The sequence below is a fragment of the Silurus meridionalis genome, chromosome 18 (genome assembly GCF_014805685.1).
Source record: "Silurus meridionalis isolate SWU-2019-XX chromosome 18, ASM1480568v1, whole genome shotgun sequence".
NCBI lineage: Eukaryota > Metazoa > Chordata > Actinopteri > Siluriformes > Siluridae > Silurus > Silurus meridionalis.
In genome coordinates, this window is record NC_060901.1 from 5,153,513 (window position 1) to 5,175,748 (window position 22,236).

Consider the following 22,236-nt stretch of genomic DNA (forward strand, 5'->3'; position numbering starts at 1 on the left):
GCCTCAAACTCTGTCCAATAGGAAAAGTCTTGTTGCACAGATCTATTAAGAACCCTTAAAGGTTCCTTCAGAGGAACCATTAAGATATTAAGGAAAAGCTTCTGCTACAGGGTTTATATTATTCATTATTATATTTTTTTTGTCTTTATGGAATAAACCTTTGGCAGCTCCACCAAAATCAAGAGGCAAAACCACCAAAAAAAACAAAAGGTTATAGCACAAATTGAAGATCTGTTGTACAGTTTAAATTACAACCTTTAATAGTTTCAGTAATGAGTCCTTTCAGTTCTGAAAGCCTCTGTTTTAGGGTTCAACAAAAGATTATGAAAACACCTTCAATGTCTCCTTATAGAAGGTCTAGCTTTTTAACACTTTCTAGTTGAAAAATTCAGGGCCTATACTTTTGTTTCTTTAATTTAAAGTTTAAAATGGAAGACATTTTGAGAGGAGTCAAACATCTTTGTGGCACAGAATGTCCATTCATTACAGTTCCATCATTGTTGAGGTGTGCTGTTCAGTGATAGATGCCTAAATGCAGAACTGTTCATGCAAACTGCAGTCCTAAGCCATTGTAGTTATCATTGTATTATCACTTTAAGTTAAATAATTTATACATCTCTTTATATGTAGGACAAATGTTCTACAGGGAACTGTCACTAATAGGCAAAATCTGCTACAATGAGTTCCTTCAGTAACCGTTCAAAGGTTGTAGATCAAACTTTAATTTTTAGACTTTCATTTATATAGAAGATTAACTGAAAGTCCTGTCTGATAAGGAGACCTTCTGTTTGAGGTTTCTCCACAGAATTTTTAAAGGTTCATTTAGGGCAGTGGTCCCCAACCACCGCGCCACGGACTGGCACCGGTCCATGGGTCAATCGCACAGAAAGAATACATAACTTACATTATTTCCGTTTTATTTATTATCTGATTCTGAACGATGTTTTATTTTGGAAAATGACCGGATGCTCTCCTCCACATCTGTCTATGACTCACTCTTGATGCATGTCATGATGCCTCAGTCACATGTCTTACCTCCATCCACTACCTTCTTAAAGGGGCTCCGGCCACTAACACATAATACATTACAGCTAAATTCAAACCCCTAAGCTAGCAAAATGAACCAAAAACAACACAGTGGATTTGTTTATTATTATATTTAGAAAATACCAGTTTTTATGCCGGTCGTATCATTTTATTTTGTTGTATTTTTCCGCCACACCTTAAAGGCCAGTCCGTGAAAATATTGTCTGACATTAAACAAGTCCGTGAAAATAGTGTCCGACATTAATCCTTGGCACAAAAAAGGTTGGGGACCACTGCTTAAGGGTATATTTTTTTAAACATACAACATTAAAAACTTTAAAAAAAGATTTTATGGTTGTAGATTTTCCAATAGTTCTGCTTTCTTTACAAGTTCTAATTCCAATTATCTTTGAAAGCTTTGACACAGAAGCTTGAAATATCCTAAACCCTATATTTTTTTTTTTTTTCTATTTAAGTGAAACCCTTTCAATAAATCTATCAGAGAAACCAGGAAAATGTGTTCCTTCCAACAAATTCATTATCATTAAGTATAATATTTAGCATGTTCATGGAGAGCTGTGAAAATAGATCCGACTAATAAAGTGTGAAGAAATTGAGGGATTAGTTATACTTCCTTGTGTTTACGTGATGTGTATTGTTGAGGTGATCTCAGTTTCATGTTTTTCCGCCGTTTGGTCCACAGCGGTCAGCCGATCCCACATGTGGAGTACACAGAGGAAGAGAAGACCACATGGGGAACTGTGTTTAGGGAGCTGAAGTCCTTGTATGCCACTCATGCATGTCGAGAGCATAACCGCATCTTCCCACTGCTGGAGGAGTACTGCGGCTACCGCGAGGACAACATCCCTCAGCTCGAGGATGTCTCCATTTTTCTGCAGTGTAAAAGCTCTACACAAATATATATTTAGGCCTCCATGGCAATCAGATAAAATGATTGTAGAATTTGTAATTTGGATTGAGGAAATTCAGATTCGTTTAGGGGAAAGTATTATGGCGAATGAATCAACAGCAGGGTGTTTTATTCCCATTGTACCACAGCAGTTTGTCAACTGAAAAACCATGCAGTTTTGGTTTGTTTCTGTTATCATGATAAGATAAAATTTTTTCTCAGCATGCACTGGATTTCGTCTGCGCCCAGTGGCAGGACTGTTGTCCTCTCGAGACTTCCTCGCTGGTTTAGCCTTCCGTGTGTTTCATTCCACCCAGTACATCAGGCATGGATCCAAGCCCATGTACACACCTGAGCCGTAAGTAGAGCACACACACATATATCCTTAATCACTCTGCTTCACTACTCTAGCTGAAAGTGATTCAACTAAATTTAAAAAGGTAATAAATATATATTCTTGATTTCAGAGACATCTGCCATGAGCTTTTGGGACATGTCCCTCTGTTTGCAGACCCCAGTTTTGCTCAGTTCTCACAGGTTTGTGCCTTCTGCTTCTACATGAATAAATAGAGAAAATGCAATATTTCCATAGATTTGAGTGCCACATCATGTATAGCATTACTTTGTGAATAAAACCAACCAAATATTTAATGAGATTTTTGTGAACCCATATGGCTTTAAAGAGTCAAGGTTAAAGCTTTTGAGAATACTATTAAAAATTACAACAGAGTAATTCATGGATATTCAATAGAAAAATGTAAATATATGAACACATTGTAAAATAAAGGCCCATTTTCTTTTTTCACCTCTAAAAAGGGGATTGCAAAATCTTGCACTGAGTAAATAACATATTGGTTTTTTTGTTGTTTTTGACAGGAAATTGGCCTGGCATCTCTGGGAGCCCCTGATGAGTACATTGAAAAGCTTGCTACAGTGTGTATTATGTATAGCTAGTTAAAGTTAATGTAACATAATGTAATGTTACATAGCATAGCATAGCTGTATGTAATGTAATGCAACATAATATAATGTAAAATAGCGTACCGTAGTGTAATCTCACATGAAGAAATGTAACACAGCATAACGTAATGTAGCATAACATAATGTAACAAAACGTCACGTGGCATAAGATAACATAATATAAGATAACATAGGATAACCTAATGTATTGCAACATAATGTTATTTAAAATAATGTACTACAACATACTGTAATGAAATGCACCATAACATGAGATAAGATACCATAATGTCCTGTTACATAAGAAAATGCAACACAATGTAATACAACATAACATAAGGTAACATAATGCAACAAAGCGTAATGTAATGCAGCATAAAAAATGTAATGTAGCATAATGTATTTTAAAATAACATAAGGTAATGTAATGTAAAGTAGCAAAACGTAATGCAATGAAACATAACATAAAGTAAGATTATGTAAAAATGTAATTTAAAATAAGTAACAGCAGAATTTAATCTAAAGTGATGCAACATAATGTAATGTAACATTAGAAATGTAATGTAGTGTAGCGTAACATAATGCAACATAATGTAAAGTAACATAACAACATAATGTAATGTAAAGTAACATAAAGTAATGTAATGTAACATAAGACATTGTAGCATAATGTTATGTAACACGACGTAAAAAAGTCTAATTTAACACTTCCTAATGAAATTCCATTGTTTGTAGACATTTTTTAGCTAGAATACTAGGCTTTGATCATTAGCCTAACGTTAGTTTTAAGTAGATTACTAGCTTAGTTATTGTAGATAAATCAGGTCAGGTTTTGTTCTTCAACTTCAGATCTCTAAGAGTGTAAAATTGGATCACTGTGTTTTTTTTTGGTGTTTGTAGGTCTACTGGTTTACTGTAGAATTTGGGCTTTGTAAGCAAGGCAATGACATAAAGGCCTATGGAGCAGGTCTGCTCTCATCATTTGGGGAACTACAGGTAAGAATGTTATTCTTTATATTGAATTACTTATTTACATTCCGTGCCATAAAGGTCACTAGTGTTCTTTTGAAACCTTTTTTCAGGTGCAGGGGAAATTTTATTTCAAAAATATTAATGGTCACAGTACTGTAAAAAATAAATTTGTCACAGATAATCAATTCAAGTGTAAACATTTCCTAGAACTGGCAATGTTTATGGTTAACCTTTTCTTTGTCATTGTTAAATGTAAGTTGTAATGTATCAAGACTTCTGAGGAAAATGGTAATATTCCTGATACATTTTTATGTTTGTATTACCTGTATCACAAAAATAACAGCTATGTACAGCTATGCTTATCATAATTACAGTCTAATTCTCATTATTCTGTTCCTTTTCTTAGTAATATATCAACACAGTATAAGGTCCCCTGGTGGTCTAGTGGTTAAGACACAGTGCTCCCACAGCTGTGACCGGGTTCGATTCGGTCAGGAACCATCCCAGCCACTCTCAGTGCCGGTCCCAAGCCCGGATAAATTGGGGAGGGTTGCGTTAGGAAGGGCATCCAGCGTAAAACATCTGCCAAATCAAACGTGCGGAGGAACCGCTGTGGCGACCCCTAACGGGAGAAGCCGAAAGAAAGTTTTTATATCAACACAGTATAAAGTTGTGATCAAGGGCAAAATTCATTGTATAGTAAACATAGCTGCTATATACAGCTACGAAAAATCTATAATTACAGTCTTATTTTCATAAGAAATTTCAGAAAAAACAACTATGCAGCTATGCTAAATGTACAAATGTCTATGCTTACAATCTATAAGCTTACTTTTGCACTATAACACAAGTAACAGCTGTACGGCTATGCTAATCATAATACAGTGTGATTTTTATAAATCTTGGCCTTTTCTTAGCAACTTCTTCACACATCTGAGAGAAATGTTGATATTCCTGATACGATTATATGTTGAAATTCTCTGTATAGCATAAATAACAACTATACACAGCTACTGTTAAACAGTGTGATTTTTATAATTCTGTGCCTTTTAATACTAATTTTTGAACAGATCTAAGTAAAAAATACTGCTATATTCATTTATTTTCACACATGTATTTTCTGTTTCACAAAATAATTATTTTTGTAATGCTACACCTCTTTTGTTAATCATTTATATAATTATTATAAATAAATTTATAATATTCCTGATACACTTATACAGTATGCTTACATTCTCTCTACAACACAATAACAGTTATATACAACTGAGCAAAATGTGTAATTTAAAGAATTCTGTGCTTTTTTTTCTTTGTAATTTCTACAGACATCTGAAGAAAAGCTGTATCTTGTGTCGGGGGCACATAAGAAATCCTTTTTATGGATATATTGTGTTGTTTAGAGTAAACAGTTTAAAAGAAGAAGAAATTGAAAGAAGACTTTGCTGTAATATAGTCTAACTGGGAAATTATATTTCTATCCTGCAGTACTGTCTGTCCGACAAACCAAAACTCTTGCCCTTCGAGCCAGAAAAGACCAGCGTGCAGAAATACCCTATCACTGAATTCCAGCCAGTTTATTATGTGGCTGAGAGCTTTGAGGACGGCAAAGAGAAAGTCAGGTATATGTGAAAATATAAAGGGATCTTGCCAAATCTGTTGATGAAAACATCTTATTTTGTTTTATATTTTCTCTGACTGGTGTTTTTTTTTTTTATTATTATTATAATTATTATAGGAAATTTGCTGCCACCATCCCAAGACCATTCTCTCTGCGCTACAATGCCTACACTCAGAGCATCGAGTTTCTAGATAACACAAAAAAACTGCGCAACCTGGCTGACAGCATCAGCAGTATGTTTTTTTCATGTTGTATTAGGGAATACTATGCTTAATGTTGTATAAAGAGTTCCAGAAAATACATTTATGCCATTGGGCAGATGCCATTTTCCAGAAGGACTTCCTTCAAGTGCTTGGAAGTATTCATCAATAAGTACATTTTAATGCAGGTTCACTAGGACACTGAATAAAGATATCATTAGTGTAAAACTCTGTTGGGAGACCAATAATAGTAGTAAGATAGTTACCAAGTTCCAACTGAATTGAAAGAAAGAGTATAAAAAATGTAGAATCCTACTTTACCAATGAAGAACATGTATTTAAAACAGGATAACTTAAAAAATTAAAAATCTAAAAAAAAAAAAAAAGAAAAGCACACTTTTGTAGGTTTCATGAAATTCATAGTAAATGTGAAGTTTATTTGCCACATATACAAACATAAACAGTTCGATGTACATACAATGAAATAAAAATATTTCTTTTTTTTTAAGTTTAAAGCATAGAAATAACATAAAAGAATAAAAATAAAGAAAAAATAGAATTTACGTTTGTAAAAAATTAAATAATAAAGCTAATCAGTGGTCTTATCCCTTCTGCTTCAGGTGAGATGGGGATCCTATGCAACGCTTTGCAGAAGATGGAGTAAAACATCTAGAACCATGGACAAGATCTGAGCGTTTAAACTGAATTTATGCCAAATACTTGTTCGAGTTTTAACATCTACATTACGCTCATACAGATACCAATTTATTATAAGAAGCATGGTATAAAGTATAATATAAAGGAATACCTGTAGACTATCTTATATTTTAGAAAGTTTTTATGAGTATTTAAGCTTTAGTTTGTAGGCTGGAGTATTTGTAGTCATTGTTGTAGATGGTAAATTTATCTACCTGCTGAAATATACAAAAATGTGTGTTTTAATCTTCTTGATCAGTTCTGAAGAAGTCTATGCATGCTTACATTTATATTCTTTTTTTTTATATAGTCATTATATGCATTATTTGCATTGCTCGCCCAGAGCTAATTATTTATAATATTAAAAAGTATGCGACTTCAGTTAAACAAACTGTTTTTTTTTTTTTTCATGCAGTTCCGAAAAATAAGGTCATTTTCCCCGTAGACTTCATTTTGCTTTAATTTTCCTCGAAGCTGATGTTTTAAACCGGGCGCATTTTTCCCGTAAATTGCCTTTACAGTCACAATAACCACCCGACGTTGCTCAGACAATAGTATTTTATCATCTCAAAGTAATGGACAGTGTGATAATAACAGGCTACATGTACGGTGGCTGTTCCCATATTGCGTTTGATGAATAGATATAGACGTATAAATGTAGAACGAGCTGAATGTATACTAAGCTTCATATTCCTTTATCAAAAATTTCCCTCTGCATGCTTTTTTATTTAATCTCATACAACTGCTCTATTAACATGCTTGTCTGATGGCCATATTGGATTGGATAAGAGGTGATGACAATAAGGGGGTAAGAAAGTGCAAAAAAAAAAGATGTAACCAAATGCATGTGATATACGCAAAATAAAGTTTAATTATTGATATGTTTACGTGAACTGTTGTTTTTTTATTATTATTATTATTATTATTTGTAAGAAGAGAAAAATGTGTATGGAAATACAGTACGAATTACAGTAAACATTATTATTATTATTATTATTTCTGGTTTCAGTACCTTGGAGAGTACCTAATATCCGATTCTTTAATTAGTTTTTTCCCCACCGAAAATCTCTTCTTTACATCCAAACACACACACACACACATTAGATCATCCGGATCTCATCTGATGGTCGTTTGATAACTGCTGCCTTTTATTTTCTTCTTAATATGGAAGAAAAGCACCGACGCGCGTGACGCGGCACTGCGCACACGGAGTCGGGTCCCATTTACATACAGATCTCACGATGTTCTGGTGGTATATAAATCGCTGTGTGCAGGACCGAGGACGGGTTTGAGGTACAAAGACAAGCGCTGTAACTGTTGTCGAGGTGCGCAATGAAGACGGAGAGCGTGGCGCAGAGCCAAAGCATGCCTTTCAGCGGCAGAAAGCGGAGTCTCATCGAGGACGCGCGCCGAGACAGGGAGAGGGACAGGGAGAAGGACAGGGACAGAGAGAGAGACAGGGAGAGCACAGCTGCGTCTCCGGGTCCATCGAGGGGCGGCGATAATCCGGTTTTCGAGGAGAAAAGCGGCAGAATTGCTCTCAATCTGCTCTTTACGCAGAAGAACGACAGGAATCCTGGACTCTTTAAGGCTGGGAAAGTCTTCGAGGTGAGTCATTAAAGAGAATCCTCAAGAATATATCTAAAAAATTAAAAAAACAAAAAATTAATCAATAAATCAAGTATTCAACCAAACAATTAATCAAGTATTAAATAAATAAATCACTAAATCAATCCAAAAAACCCATTTGCTGTGAATCATCTTTAATCTTGGATTAAAGGGTACAACTTTTTTTTATATATTTTTCATTAAAATCATGTGTGATATATCTCCACATACAGTATTATATTTCATCTGCATATTTTTTAATGTACACATTATTGCAAGAAAAAAATTTGCTCAAGACATATTTTTGTTAAATAACTAAATAAAATGTTTAATTTTGTATTATTATTATTATTATTATTATTATTATTATTATTATAATTATTAATAGTAGTAGTAGTAGCAGTAGTCCACACAAATGTGTTCACATATAACACACATAGCATTAACACCATTGGTTTTTTATGGGTTTTTTCCGAACATGTCACTGCATATTCTCTGTGAGTTATACTGATTTCTAGATGTGCAGAAGTGATGCAGGGCACACATGGCATAGTGTGCAGATTATTACCAGAACAGTATAAAGAAACTGCAATATGTTTTTAATCTCCACTTCGTTTCTGTACGTGTAGGAAATACAACCAAGCTAATTCATGTTGCATTTATGATGGTGTATTGATCAGTGATCTGCAAAAACTTTATTGTATTACTGTTTTTCGAACAGAATGAGAACAATCCAATGGAAACCCCGTCTCAGTACTTTAATTCTGTTTTTAAAAATTTGGATTTATTTTATCTAAATATACATTATAAAATATGATTACTTGTTTGTGTCTAATGAAAGACCTTTGAGGTGAAGCTGCTGCACCTGGAGACTCGTGCAGCTCGGAGGTGTAAGAAGATGTCCTCAGATGAGTTGGAGTTCTTCATGCAGTGTGAAGTTCACAGCTCAGACTCTGAGGCCTTCGTTAACGCGCTCAGGAGAGTCGCAGATGAAGTGCAGCTCCTGCAGGATGACAGAGGTGCACATATATATATAAATATATACTGTATATATATTTTGTTTAAATAGGCTTTAAGCCCTGCCAACTTGGCTGTCATGCAACATGAAAATGACCATGTTATAGAGAAAAAGAAGAGCATCATGTTATATAACATTGATAATAGTGATAAAAAATGACATAAGAAAGATAAAAAAAAATAGTAGCTAAAATTAACATACACACTTCTAATAGATATGGACATTTGGTAGGATATGAGATCAGAAGTTATAAAAGATAGAAACAAATAATGTGTAATAATGTGTTATTATTTTTATTATTATTGTTGTTGTTGCAGCTGTTGTTGCTATTGTTGACGTTCTTTCCTATTTTATTGTTTCAGTTCCGTGGTTCCCACGAAAGATCAGCGATCTGGACAAATGCACTCATGTAATTACAAAATACGACCCTGATCTGGACCAAGACCACCCAGTATGTAATTGTATGATAATTAAGGAGTAAAACATTCCTATATGACCTGTTAGGAAAGTGGTAGCTCAGTGTTTAAGATACTGGATTGTTGATCAGAAGGTTGTTAGTTTAAATCTGCAAGCTGCTACACCTCCAAACTGCTCAGTTGTGTAACTGCAGTAATTGGAAGTCGATCTGGATAAAAGTGTCTGCACAATGGCGTGAGTGTAAATGCTGTTAGAGGAAAATAATCGATGACAGTGTGGTTCAATGAAAGTGGAGTCACTGAAGTTGATTTGTTTATATTTCCAGAATCAATGAATTCCTTTTAAAACGCAGCAATATTTACAAATTTCTAATGTATTAAAAACCACACAAAGATTTTATCTATTTTTACTTTCAATGAATGTTGTGGAATGCCCGTAAAATGCAATCTTGTACTCAAATATGCTATAGCAGGTGTTAACAGCAATTCCAGTCTCTCTCTCTCTCTCTCTCTCTCTCTCTCTCTCTCTCTCTCTCTCTCTCTCTCTCTCTCTCTCTCTCTCTCTCTCTCTCTCTCTCTCTCTCTCTCTCTCTCTTACTCTCTCTCTCTTTTTCTCTCTCTCTTTTAAAGTCAATAAGACAAAAAGCTTGCCATGGTATTCAAAAACTGACTAAATATTGCAAAGTGCTGACACTAAAGACTCCTTCCATATTTTAATCAAATACAATATGTCCTTAAAGTAAACTAACACATATTTTAGCAATCTCTGTGTCTGTAATAAAAGCATTAATATGCAATAAATTTTCTAGAAAAAAAAAATCAACACCTTTACCCACCAATCAGAATCCAGGATTCTGGTATTAATCTATTTAATGTGATTATAAAGAAATAAACCTGAATGACTTTTAATATTGCACTAATACAGCTTTTTATTTGATCCAGGGATTTAGTGATCCAGAATACAGGAAGCGGAGAGCGTTTATTTCTGAGCTGGCTTTCAACTTCAAACAGTAAGTATGATGATTAGGTCAAATTTCGAGTTGCATTCACAGCAAATCCAATCTCCATTAACTGAAAGAGCATTCAGTTCTAAATTGATCTGAACCTAGTTCAAGATTAATAAGTTAATTGTCATTTGTATAGGAAACATTTTGTTACAACATACAATGAAATTCTTATTCTAAGCAGCCTGACATTAATTATAAGGACAATTATGATGAACCCTGGAAACCCTGGGGAAATCTATGTGTTAATTTTATACAAGAAGTGAAATTGTTTTAAATATAAAGAAAAATAAATGTTCTTATATAAATGTTATTACATTTTTCTTGGGTATTGTTTACAGAGGTGACGTGCTACCGTATGTTGAATACACTCCTGAAGAGACGGCCACTTGGTAGGTTTCATGTACTAAACTAGAATGATTTTGTTGTATTGTTGTCCCGAGCATGTGCAAACTTAATCTAGTTATTAAAACTACTATTATTACTAATAATATAAATGAATATCAATGTAAATATTGTTATTATTTATTATTATAAAATAGTAGAGGTAGTAGAAGTATTAGTAGTAGTATATTGAGTATTCAAATCTAGAATCCAGTTAAATACATACAAATAAAAATATTGTATTTTTAAACCATATAAAAAATATTAGATTTTTGATTGATTTTTTACACAGGCATTACCCATCAGTATGTATGTATGTATATATATATATATATATATATATATATATATATATATACACTCAGCTTATATATATATATATAATATAATATATATAATATATTATATATTTTTTTTATATATATATATACTGATGTACACGTCTCTAAGCTGAGGGTCTCCCTATTTTTACCTATTTTTACACACACTCATACTGATGGGTTCTGAAATAAAAGATTTGCTCAATTTACCTTTAATTATATGTTATCATGAATAATTAATGATATTGATCTATATCAGGGGGTCAAACTCAACTGCACAGGGGGCTAAAACTCAAAGCACACTTTAGGTTGCAGGCCGAAAAGGGTACACATTTATTGAACAAACTAAAACAATGGTTTTTGAACATAAATATGAATAAAAACAGACAGGAATATTATTCCAGAATAAATAAACTTAAACGTTAAATAATCAGCTCTCCATTAAAATATCTCCTGTCCAAATTATACAAGTTAGAAATATGAACATGCTGCAAAAAAAACCCCTGAACAAATAAATAAAAATTGTGCTTTTAAGTAAACGTTAAAATAACAACAAATCAAAACAATCCGATTTCTTTGCTTTTATGCCATTTAAAAAAAAAAAATCTTAAACTTTAAATCAATTAAAATATTTTGCTCTCCATAAAAATATCTCCTGTTAAACACCAGACGTCTCACAGCTTCATCATGCAGCTCTTCAGAAACTCTGCCTCAGTAAATAACCTGCTGATGTTCCTCTGATTTCTCCTCTGTTTTCACACCAGCTTCACTTTGTGATTTTGCTATGGTGAAAAACGTCTACTGAAATGTCAGATTCTTCATTAACTCTTCTATCTTCTGCTCTGCATTTAGGTTTTTCAGCTTATCCTGATGTTTTGTCTCATATTTCCGTCTTAGATTCAATTCCTTAATTACAGCCACATTCGTTTCACAAATACACGAGTTTACCAGCAGTGTCAGTAAACATGTACTCAGAATCCCATCGGTTTTAAAACGCTGTTTTCAGAATCCACTTTTCTCTTCACCACTGTGAGGCGCTGTTTCACAATAACTTTACAATAGGGTTAAATACATCAACAGAAGCTCGACTTGATTGACGCTGGAATGTTCTGAGGTAGTCTAGCGTTCGGTAAGGCAGCTGAAGCGCTGCATTATGGGATCTGTAGTTTGTGTTATCAGCGCTTCATATCGCCGGGACATTAATAACAATAATAATAGATCTTTATAAAATCATCTCGCGGGCCGGATATAATTGTACGTCGGGCCAGATTTGACACTGAGTTTGACACCCCTGATCTATGTGAAGACACTGATCATGTTAATGATTTCTCACAATAATTATCAACAATAATTTAACAAGGTAGGAAAACAGCTATTTTTAGAAAAGGCTCGCGGGCGACTCATGTGGTCCTTGTGGGCGACCTGGTGCCCGCGGGCACGTTGGTGACCCCTACCATATACAGTCAGACCCCGACCTACGACCATTCAACTCATGACATTTCCAAGAACGTTAGTTACTGCAGAGTTTCCATTCACTTGAACCACTATTCACTTTTTTCCAATTTGCTACGTCAATACATGTCAAGATTTGTTACATGTCAATACACAGTATGTATCCATTCATGATCCTGATCCTGAGCGTAACCCTAATGTGCATCACTGTATGTGTCATCAGGAGAGAAGTGTACAAGACTTTGACGTCCATCTATCCAACTCATGCATGCAGACAGTTCCTGGACGGCCTGCAGCAGCTGGAGAAAGAGTGTGGCTACGGAGAACACAAAATCCCTCAGCTTAGAGACGTGTCCAATTTCCTGAAAGGTAACCTCTGCCTGAACCATCACCATAAAACGAAATGCAGAGGCTTTTCATCCTCCTATGAACTTTTCCGCATTGTTCAATGCTGTTTCATTCAATGTTGATGAGCTTTGTGCTTTTCAAAATTCAGAAAATTCAGATGTGTACGTTTTAAGCATGATCATGACTTTGTCTTTGAGCACAATGAGACTATGGGAAGAAATTTCCAGTGTATTAAATTTTTTTCCAAACACTGCACTGCACTGTAAATGAGCAAATAGTGTCACAGAGTCTCGGGGGTGTGTTTTCTTTCATTCTTGCTCATTTCCTGACCAATAATTTGTTTTTCAGACTTTTAAAGACCTTTATTGGCTTGTTTTCTTGGCCTAAGAGTGTTAACTCTTTTAACATAAAAATTGAATTCTTTCTTTCGGCTTCTCCCATTAGGGGTCGCCACTGAGTATCATCCGTATTCATGATCCCCATGATCGATTTGGATATGTTTTTATTTTACTTAAATCAGATCTTAATTGTTTATTTATTTATTTAAATTTTTGGAATGTAAGTAGGAATTTTACAAATAATAAACAAATATCACTGGAAATATCACTGTATTTACTCTTCTTCACTTGTAAGTGATTTATTTTACCATTATCACAAAGAAGAAGACAGGTTTAAAATCGACTCAAATCAAATGAAATTTTATTTGTCAAACACATTCATACAGAGTCTGATGTAGTAAAATGCTTTTTATGCCTGTCCAATACTAAAGTTCTCTTTTGAGTCCCTACAAGTATCTCATGATCTTTGGAAAGTGGTAGCTCAGTGGTTAAGATGTTTTCTGAGTAGAACCTCAAGTAGCTTTTTTTCATGTAAACTCAAGTAGCTTTTTTGTTCCTGGTTTAAGTCAAGTGATTGTAATTGCCATTTAAACCATATATAGTTGGCACAGTACACAGTGACACAAAACCTTCCACCATGAAGCTACATAAAACTAGACCAAGCCAGTGATGATGTATTGACCTACACGTGTTGCAACAATGCAAACAGTACAACAGCAAAAGAAGAACAGAAAAAAACTAATCCGTCCTCTGTATTTCTGACACATTTATGTTGAAAGAAAAGACAGGCTTCCAGCTGCGCCCAGTCGTGGGCTTGCTGTCAGCAAGGGACTTCCTGGCAAGTCTGGCTTTCCGTGTGTTCCAGTGCACCCAGTACATTCGCCATTCCTCATCACCCATGCACTCTCCAGAGCCGTACGTCCAATCACACAATCTACACTCAGTACTCGGTCGCACACTCACAAGTGAACAAAAACTGACCTGGTTTTATATGTTTTTGAACTGAATTTAGGGACTGCTGTCATGAACTGCTCGGACACATCCCCATGCTCACGGACAAGGAGTTTGCTCAGTTTTCACAGGTATTCACTTACAGGAATACGCTTCCATCCTGGAGTTTTTTTTTTTCTATAGTTGTAGTATTTCTTTAGTTTTTGGTTTAATAGGGGGAAGATGAAGAGGACAGAGTAGTATGGAGGCGGATTATCGGCTGTGGCGAACCCTAATGGGAGCAGCCGAAAGAAGAAGAAAAAGCATTTCTTTAGTTTTGTTTCCTTATGTATACATCTTACTCAAAATATTAGCCAACAGTAGAGAGAAAAAATCTTCTTAAGAGGAAGTCAATCTATATTTAATTTTCTCAAATTTTTATCTTCTACCTAATGCCTAACATAGCTATTGGAATAAATTTGTTTTTATTAGCAATGGAAAATAAAAGTAGCTCAAATAATGATCAAATTTAAGGCTCACTTAGCTCAGTGTGCTTCTCCAGATTGCTTTTCAATCACCAAAACTCAAAGTCTAAGGTGATCAGTTTCACAGTTTGCATTTTACATTTACATGACTACATTCACTTTTTTTAATTAAGGGGCCAAGCACCAAAGGTATTATTTTTTATTACAGATTTTTTTTTTTTCAATGTGAGAACATAGCTGGTCAAATCTTATATTTTAAAGTACTTCAAATGAATATGTAAGACATTGTATGAATGCATGTCTTTAAAAAAAAAAACAGTAGAAGAATCCAAATCATCAGGCTGAGATTGTGGTTATAAACAAGCAAAAATCAGACTATGTACAAAGAGAGGGGGAAAATCAAATCTAGAAAATCTAAAAGCAAAAATAGACCGCTAACATGATAAAAAATAAAATTCAAGTGCATGTATATAATTAAACACACATGTACTCAATTAGTAGCTGGGCAACACTGAGGGGGTAGGGGGAAAGGTGTGTGTGTGTGTGTGTGTGTGTGTGTGTGTGTGTGTGTTGCCTGCAAGTTTTAATCCATGTTGGCCATATTGGAAGGCCGTGGTGGTTGCTGGGATCTGGAGTCTAAAACAGTCCCAACAGACAATTCTTTCTCTTGTAAATGCTCGGGAAAATGCTTTCAGTTTGTGTAGTGTATAGTGTATAGTTGTGTGGTGTATAGGTCAGATAACAAACGTGGATTTTTTTTTTTCCTCACAGGAGATTGGCCTCGCTTCACTTGGGGCATCTGATGAGTATATAGAAAAGCTGTCTACTGTAAGGACTTTTTATTTTTATTTTTTTTACCGAGAATTATAAAATAATTAAATAAAAAAAGTCGTACAAACACACACTACTGACATCTTGTGGCTTGTTGCAGAATTACATTTTTGCACTTTTATTTTTAAATTTCATGATAGACTTTCAGCATTGCAAGATAATAAAATAAATCACTTACAGCAAATGTTTTCGCTTTTATTCTACAGCTCTACTGGTTCACGGTTGAGTTTGGGCTCTGCAAGCAGAACGGGGAAGTAAAGGCGTACGGTGCTGGACTCTTATCCTCCTACGGAGAACTTTTGGTGAGAAAAACAACCTTCTTCCCACAATCTACAAGGGAGCAATTTTAAAATTCACCAATTCAGCACATACTTTTATTTTAACCAGAACCAGAAGTAGAAAAGGTTTGTGAGAAATTGTGTCTAAATGAAAAAGATTAAAGTCTTAAGTAAAAATAACATCTAAGAGATTTTTCACAATTCTTCTTCTTCTTCTGGCTTTGCCCATTAGGGGTCGCCAGAGCGGATCATAAGGTCATAATTACATTTATTAGACGATAAACACTCAACTAAATGGACACACAGTAATGTCGCTGTGTGAATTAGTTCTTAGTGACATTTATACAAAGAATAAGAATTTATAAGATGTAATAAATGCCAGCGAATCATTTATTCATTCATTAAATTTCTTTAAAAATTTAGATAAAAATAGACTTGTGCATTATGAATTTTACACTACTTGTAATTTATAATAAAAAAAAATTCCAAAGAGCACTCCCACCATTTTTAGAAACAGTAGGGAAGGGTGAATTATATTATCAGCTATGCACTCAGGAACTGCTAGGTGGCAGTGCCTATTGTTAAAAAAATGGACAAGATTAAGCTGTAACTATATACCTGTTTAACATGAATGAATTTAAAGATACTTAGAAAGAAAGTGAGGATGCCCATAAGTCTAGTCAGTGCTATTTAACTTAAAAGTCTTACCTACATAATAAATCTGATAAAATCATATGGAATTCATGAATGGAGTATGGAGTAAAGTATTTAATAATTCAAAATGTATTATTATTAGTAGTAATTTTATTATTGTTTTTATAGTAGGTATTATGGCATGAATGTATTGTGTATATAGTAGATGATTTTAAATTAGAATGTGTGAGAGATTTGGACCTGATTTCATGTACACAAACTTCTTTGTTTCTCTAGTACGCTCTCTCTAATGAACCCGAGTACAAGCCATTCGTCCCTGGTGAGACAGCGGTCCAGCCGTACCAGGATCAGACGTATCAGCCTGTGTACTTTGTCTCCCAGAGCTTTGAGGATGCTACCAATAAGATGAGGTAAATAAAATAAATAAATAATCATAGTATTTTGGAAACTTAAGTACATTTGAACTCAAACACTTTTTAACTTTTACTGAAGTGAAAGTTTGGTCTAGTGGTTAGGATGCGGCGCTCTCACCGCTGTGGCCCGGGTTCGATCCCCGGTCAGGGAACCAACCAATGCCATTAGGGTTGCACAATCCTTAGTGCCGGTCCCAAGCCCGGATAAATGGGAAGGGTTGCGTTAGGAAGGGCATCCAGCGTAAAAACGTGCCAAATCAAACATGCGGATTATCCGCTGTGGCGACCCCTAATGGGAGAAGCTAAAAGAAAGTTTTGCTCAAGTGAAAGTTTAAAGTGAGCATTTTTACATTTACTGTAATATTTTACCTTCTGTATCTCCACTTTAACTCAAGTACATGGTTTGTGTACTTCGTCCACCACTGCTTAATGGTGGTGAGATTTGAACTCATGACTTCCTGCTCAGATCTTCAACATCTTCACCATAGTCGACATGGATATATTTTAGTCTGTTCATTTTATATTTTAGCCTGTACAGTGTGCTACAGATGCGGTTTGTAGGCCCTGACTAGTATGCTCTCTGACCAAGAACCACATATGAAATATCAGGTACAAGCAGCAAAAATGCGCAAAGTTCAATAGAACCAATTTTTGTTCTCCAGGCACTACTCCTCCACCATCCAGAAGCGGTTCTCCATCAGATACGACCCGTACACCTGCTCCATGGAGATCCTGGATGAACCGGCTAAGATCCAGAATGTTCTAGGCCAAATGAGAGAGGAGCTGAAGATTGTGCACAGTGCATTAGAGAGACTCGGCCAAAGATGAGCTTTACAGCCTGGTTTATCTTTTAATCGCACTTTAATCACACCAACGTGGAGAACATGGCACACATACTCAAATCCACACAATGTAAATATATCGTTCATCCTGCATGCTGTTCTTCTGTAGACTGTGTGTGTGTGTGTGTGTGTGTGTGTTCAACAGATTTTCTGTGTGTACTTAATAAATCTTTATTTTTGACTATTCATTCTGTAATTGTGTTGCATTTTGAATTTATATTGAACTAGAGATTGACTGATCGAGAGATCCAGTAGTGTGAGCTTTTCACATCACATTGTCAAATAACAACAACAGTCTCACGTCACGTGATATAGTCACATATTGATTCGCGTTCATGGACATGAATTTCCCTCTTTTTTCGTGTCACTCAGCATGACTGGCTCCGTTTCCATAGCAATGGAGGCTGAGGCTCATGGGTAATGCTGACAGAAATAGCAAATGTAATTATTCCCTATTTATATCAGAGAATAGGTCAGAAAATATAGGGTTAGTGTTATACTGTAATAAAGGCGTCTCTAATTAACGCAGTTTTCTTAATCAACAGGAAAAATATATTTACTGTATTTTCACTGGAAGGAACTGCTGACGATCGCGACTAGCTCCTGATTAAATGTTTCAAAAAATATACAGCACCTGTGGTACCCAGTGACGATGATGGACAGGATTTGAAATGTGTTTATTAGAGAGACAGTGCATGTAGGACTTATTGGAGACAAGGTGAAGAAGGCGAGATTGAGATGGTTTGGACATGTGCAGAGGAGGGACATGGGGTATATCATTAGGAGAATGCTGAGGATGGAGCCACCAGGAAAGAGGAAGACCAAGAAGGAGGTTTATGGATGTGGTGAAGGAAGACATGCAGGTAGTTGGTTTGAAAGTGGCAGATGTAGAGGACAGGGTGTGTGGAGATGGATGATCCGCTGTGGCGACCCCTAATGGAAGCAGCCAAAAGAAGATGTCGTCGGCTGTGGTTGCCAGTGGCAGAAAGAAAAATGTGGCGAAGGCACCAAAATTACTTTGTAGTGAAAAACAATACAGGAAAAGTCGTGCTCAGCGACAGGAAGAAAGAGGAAAATTCGTGTCCATGAAAAAGTTGGGAAAACTGTACATAATATACAAATGTACATAAAACTAGAATGCACAGATTTGTAAATCTCAAACATATTTCATTCACATTAGAATGCAGAAAACTATGAAAATGTACCACCATAAGGAAAAATTAGGCAATTTTGCATTTCAAGGCTGCAACACAAAAAAGTCTAGAAAGAAAAGCTGGGACATGGACAACAGATGGCTAGAAAACTAAGTGTAAGGAAGATTTTCCAGCTTATTAGGTTAATTGGGAGTAAAAAGAGTATCTTTAAAAAGGCTCTCAAAAGTTAAGAATGGCAGAGGTTCATCAATCTGTAAAAAAAAAAAATTGTCTACAAATTCTGGAACAATTTCAAAATTATGTTCCTCAGCATCAGATTATTTGAATATTCTTTGAATACATCAGATTATTTGCATATACTTTGAATATCTCTCATCTACATCAAGAGTCTCCATTCTTTTGTACGTCACGGCCCAGTCTGGATTTTAAATGTTTCTTGCAGAATGGCTTGTGGGTTACTATGAGATATGTATGTATGGCTTGTAAAGGGCACAATGAATAATAGTGTCATTATCTGCAGACATTTTCCCCCAGAAGTTTCCTGTGACCTGGTAGTAACTCTTTTATCACTCAGTACTGGGTCCTGACACACCTCTGATTTAAATATCATCAAAATATTTTGAGAATCTGGAGAAATCTGTGCACAAAGTACAAGGGCGAGAATCAATATTGGATACCTGTGATCTTCAGTACTTTGGCAGGATTCTGTAATGGAAAGTCAATCAGCTTTACAGATATAAAGAGGTTATAAAGTTGTATGAAAGAATATACATTTTTAGTGCCTCCCTGAGATGGCATGAGAAAGAAACCTTGAGAGGAACCACACTTAAAAGGGAACCCATCCTCATCTGGGTGGCACCAAATGTCCATTCAGTTCCATCATTGTTGAATGAGAAATGCATGGACTCAGAAACACCTCAAGAAATCATTGCCGGTGAACAATGAATAATATACGGATTTATAAATCTACAGTCAGTAGGCTGCTTTTATGAACTCACCTGCTGCAGTTGATGAATTACTGTACTGTACTGTTTCTGGATTATTTGTGCTTGCGTTTTTTCTTCTTCTTCTGGAGAACGATCCAGCGTGAATCTTTTCCAGACGGTTCTATTAAAAAGTTTGCCTTGTGACTGTTCGGTTCAGTTCCCGTGTCCAAATCAGACCACCCTGCGTCGTTAACCGTAAAAAACGGTTCTGCTCAGGAACAAAAAAAGTTCCTTCAACACTGTGACGTCAAGGATAAACCTGATAACTGCCATCTTTTAACATTTTCGGAAAGGGATCTAGAACAGAAGGCAAAGACTGAAAGGAAGATTGGCAAAAAAAAAAAAAAATCAAAGTGTATTCAGAAGCACAAGAGTGATTTATCACAGGCTGTATCTCATCTTACACACTGAGATCCAGGCCGCAAATCCCGCTGCAAAACCTCGGCCTGGATTTGAATGGAAGCCAGGATCAACACACACGTGCGTCGTCATGGAGAGATAACCATCAAGACATCTGGGGCAATTTTTTGTTAACCCCAGCGCTTAGCATCACCGTGGATATCAGGGAGTTATTTGGGATGAAATACCTGGAAAGCCTGGTTATCTCACGTATGACTTAATACTTACTTATTTGCTCACTTTTTTCCCATCCTGAGAAGGTTAACCTCAAGCCAAACATCTTCTGAAACACCACCTGAACCTCTTCTGGGTCTTGTTGTACAAGATAAATAAACCTATTTTGAATGAACCAGATTCAAAAAAGTCAATAAAATGATCCGATCTTCCCATCACTAACATCTATGCTCTCTTCAGCTGCAGCACATTACACAACCACCAGATGGCAACCTTTTACAAAAATCATCTCAGGCCCCATTACTGATGGCGTGGCTCTTGTGAGAACCCTGGCTCCTGGTTCTTGACTCTTCAGCCACTCTGTGAGTTATTATGTCCTTTGGAAAGCCGTGTGCATGTGTGTGTGCGGAGAGATGTGGCGGCGGTTGACGTCGATTTCTCACACGCAGATGTTCCAGCGCTCGCTTCACACCACATTGGACTTGTTCAAACAAAGTCGGAGAACCTGGAGAGCGCTCGCATGTTATGTTTGCGGATGGTGGTTTTGCAGCTGCGCTCCAAGAAACATAGAGGACTGACTAAAGAGTCGAGGTTCCCCCAAAGTCCTCCTTCTGTAACCAGCTGTACTGCAACACCCATAGCCGAGTATAAATTCAGCACAATATGGCTGATTGTTACACATCAATCATGTGCACGTTCACGCACACACACACACACACATACATATATCTTTACTATAACAAGTGTTCCAAGACCGAAGACTAAATGTACAAACATACATAAAAATTATCAATGAAGATGAGTCGTGTGATCACCGGATGCGCTCTGTTTTCTACGGCAAGCACGACACACGGTTCTCCTTGGTAATACGCACGTTTTGATATGTCACATATCCGTGTTGGCTGCTAATGAGGGGGCAGGATCAATGATGTCATGTGATGGCACTATCTTACCCAGCAATCGACATTCCCCGCTGTGCTCAGCGTTTTGAAACATCACATGTCTGTGTTTCGGTGAAGTTTCACATTTTCGCATATTTCGCTGGGTAACGTCAACGTGACGTTAAGTGGTGTCAATATGGTACTCGGATGGCGATTCTTCTGACTGTGCCGGGCATTTAGTTTGTTTCGCTGCATCCTAGGGATCTTGTTCGCTAACTGGTTAATGCGCACATGACGTCACGTGACATGACTAATTCGCCCACCAAATAAATTCATTATTTGAGTATATTGATCAGTGAGGTTATTATGGCAGCAAATTGGCATTTAATGTGGAATGGGATGTTCAAAAAGAACACATAAATCTTATGGTCAGGGGTCCGCACACTTTTGATCATACAATGAATTAAGGCAATTTCTTAGTTTTTTTCTTTTTTAACGTAATATCGTATTTTTGAGGATATTTCCTCATTCAGCTGAACTAAGCACTTTTTCCTCACACTGCTCTGTACGCGTGTTTGCAATGACCATCACCAGTAAGCAGCCTCCTACTTTCTTGGTCTGTGGGGAATGAGAAACAGAAACTAGCACACCATGCCACTACTAGTTACTCTCTTTTACAAAAAAAAACTTAATTTTTGTTTCTGTTGAAAGGATATGGAGTAATTGGTTCAGGTTACACACTAAAAAGTGTGTCTATGTGAAAAGGGAGCAATCGGAAAGCAGGTCATTGTTTTCTTCTCCTCTCCAGTGTAATGGGCCGTTACAGACATGACACTTTGCAGAAAGACAAGGGGGGGGGGGGGGGATATAAGCAAAGAGCAAAAAAGGACCATTGTCTGACTGGGACAATTGAAAACATGACTCGAGTACTTGTGAGCA

General features: G+C 36.0%; 2 protein-coding genes across 2 annotated transcripts in view; both read left to right on the forward strand.

Annotated features, from left to right (window-relative positions):
* Positions 1 to 7,263, forward strand: part of pah (phenylalanine hydroxylase) — a 15,599-nt gene extending 8,336 nt beyond the window's left edge. The window contains exons 6-13 of the mRNA XM_046874243.1: positions 1,730 to 1,926; positions 2,159 to 2,294; positions 2,404 to 2,473; positions 2,813 to 2,869; positions 3,797 to 3,892; positions 5,354 to 5,487; positions 5,604 to 5,719; positions 6,307 to 7,263. Of these exons, the coding sequence (XP_046730199.1) occupies positions 1,730 to 1,926; positions 2,159 to 2,294; positions 2,404 to 2,473; positions 2,813 to 2,869; positions 3,797 to 3,892; positions 5,354 to 5,487; positions 5,604 to 5,719; positions 6,307 to 6,350 (850 nt within the window). The 3' untranslated portion in view covers positions 6,351 to 7,263. The remainder of the gene's footprint in view (positions 1 to 1,729; positions 1,927 to 2,158; positions 2,295 to 2,403; positions 2,474 to 2,812; positions 2,870 to 3,796; positions 3,893 to 5,353; positions 5,488 to 5,603; positions 5,720 to 6,306) is intronic.
* A 406-nt stretch (positions 7,264 to 7,669) lies between these two features.
* th2 (tyrosine hydroxylase 2) lies at positions 7,670 to 17,878 on the forward strand. The gene is made up of 12 exons (XM_046873401.1): positions 7,670 to 7,990; positions 8,832 to 9,009; positions 9,371 to 9,459; positions 10,367 to 10,434; positions 10,770 to 10,820; positions 12,808 to 12,953; positions 14,050 to 14,185; positions 14,283 to 14,352; positions 15,457 to 15,513; positions 15,723 to 15,818; positions 16,725 to 16,858; positions 17,524 to 17,878. The coding sequence occupies exons 1-12, from the start codon at positions 7,715 to 7,717 to the stop codon at positions 17,687 to 17,689; spliced, it is 1,467 nt and encodes a 488-aa protein (XP_046729357.1). The 5' UTR covers positions 7,670 to 7,714; the 3' UTR covers positions 17,690 to 17,878.
* Positions 17,879 to 22,236: the final 4,358 nt, after the last annotated feature.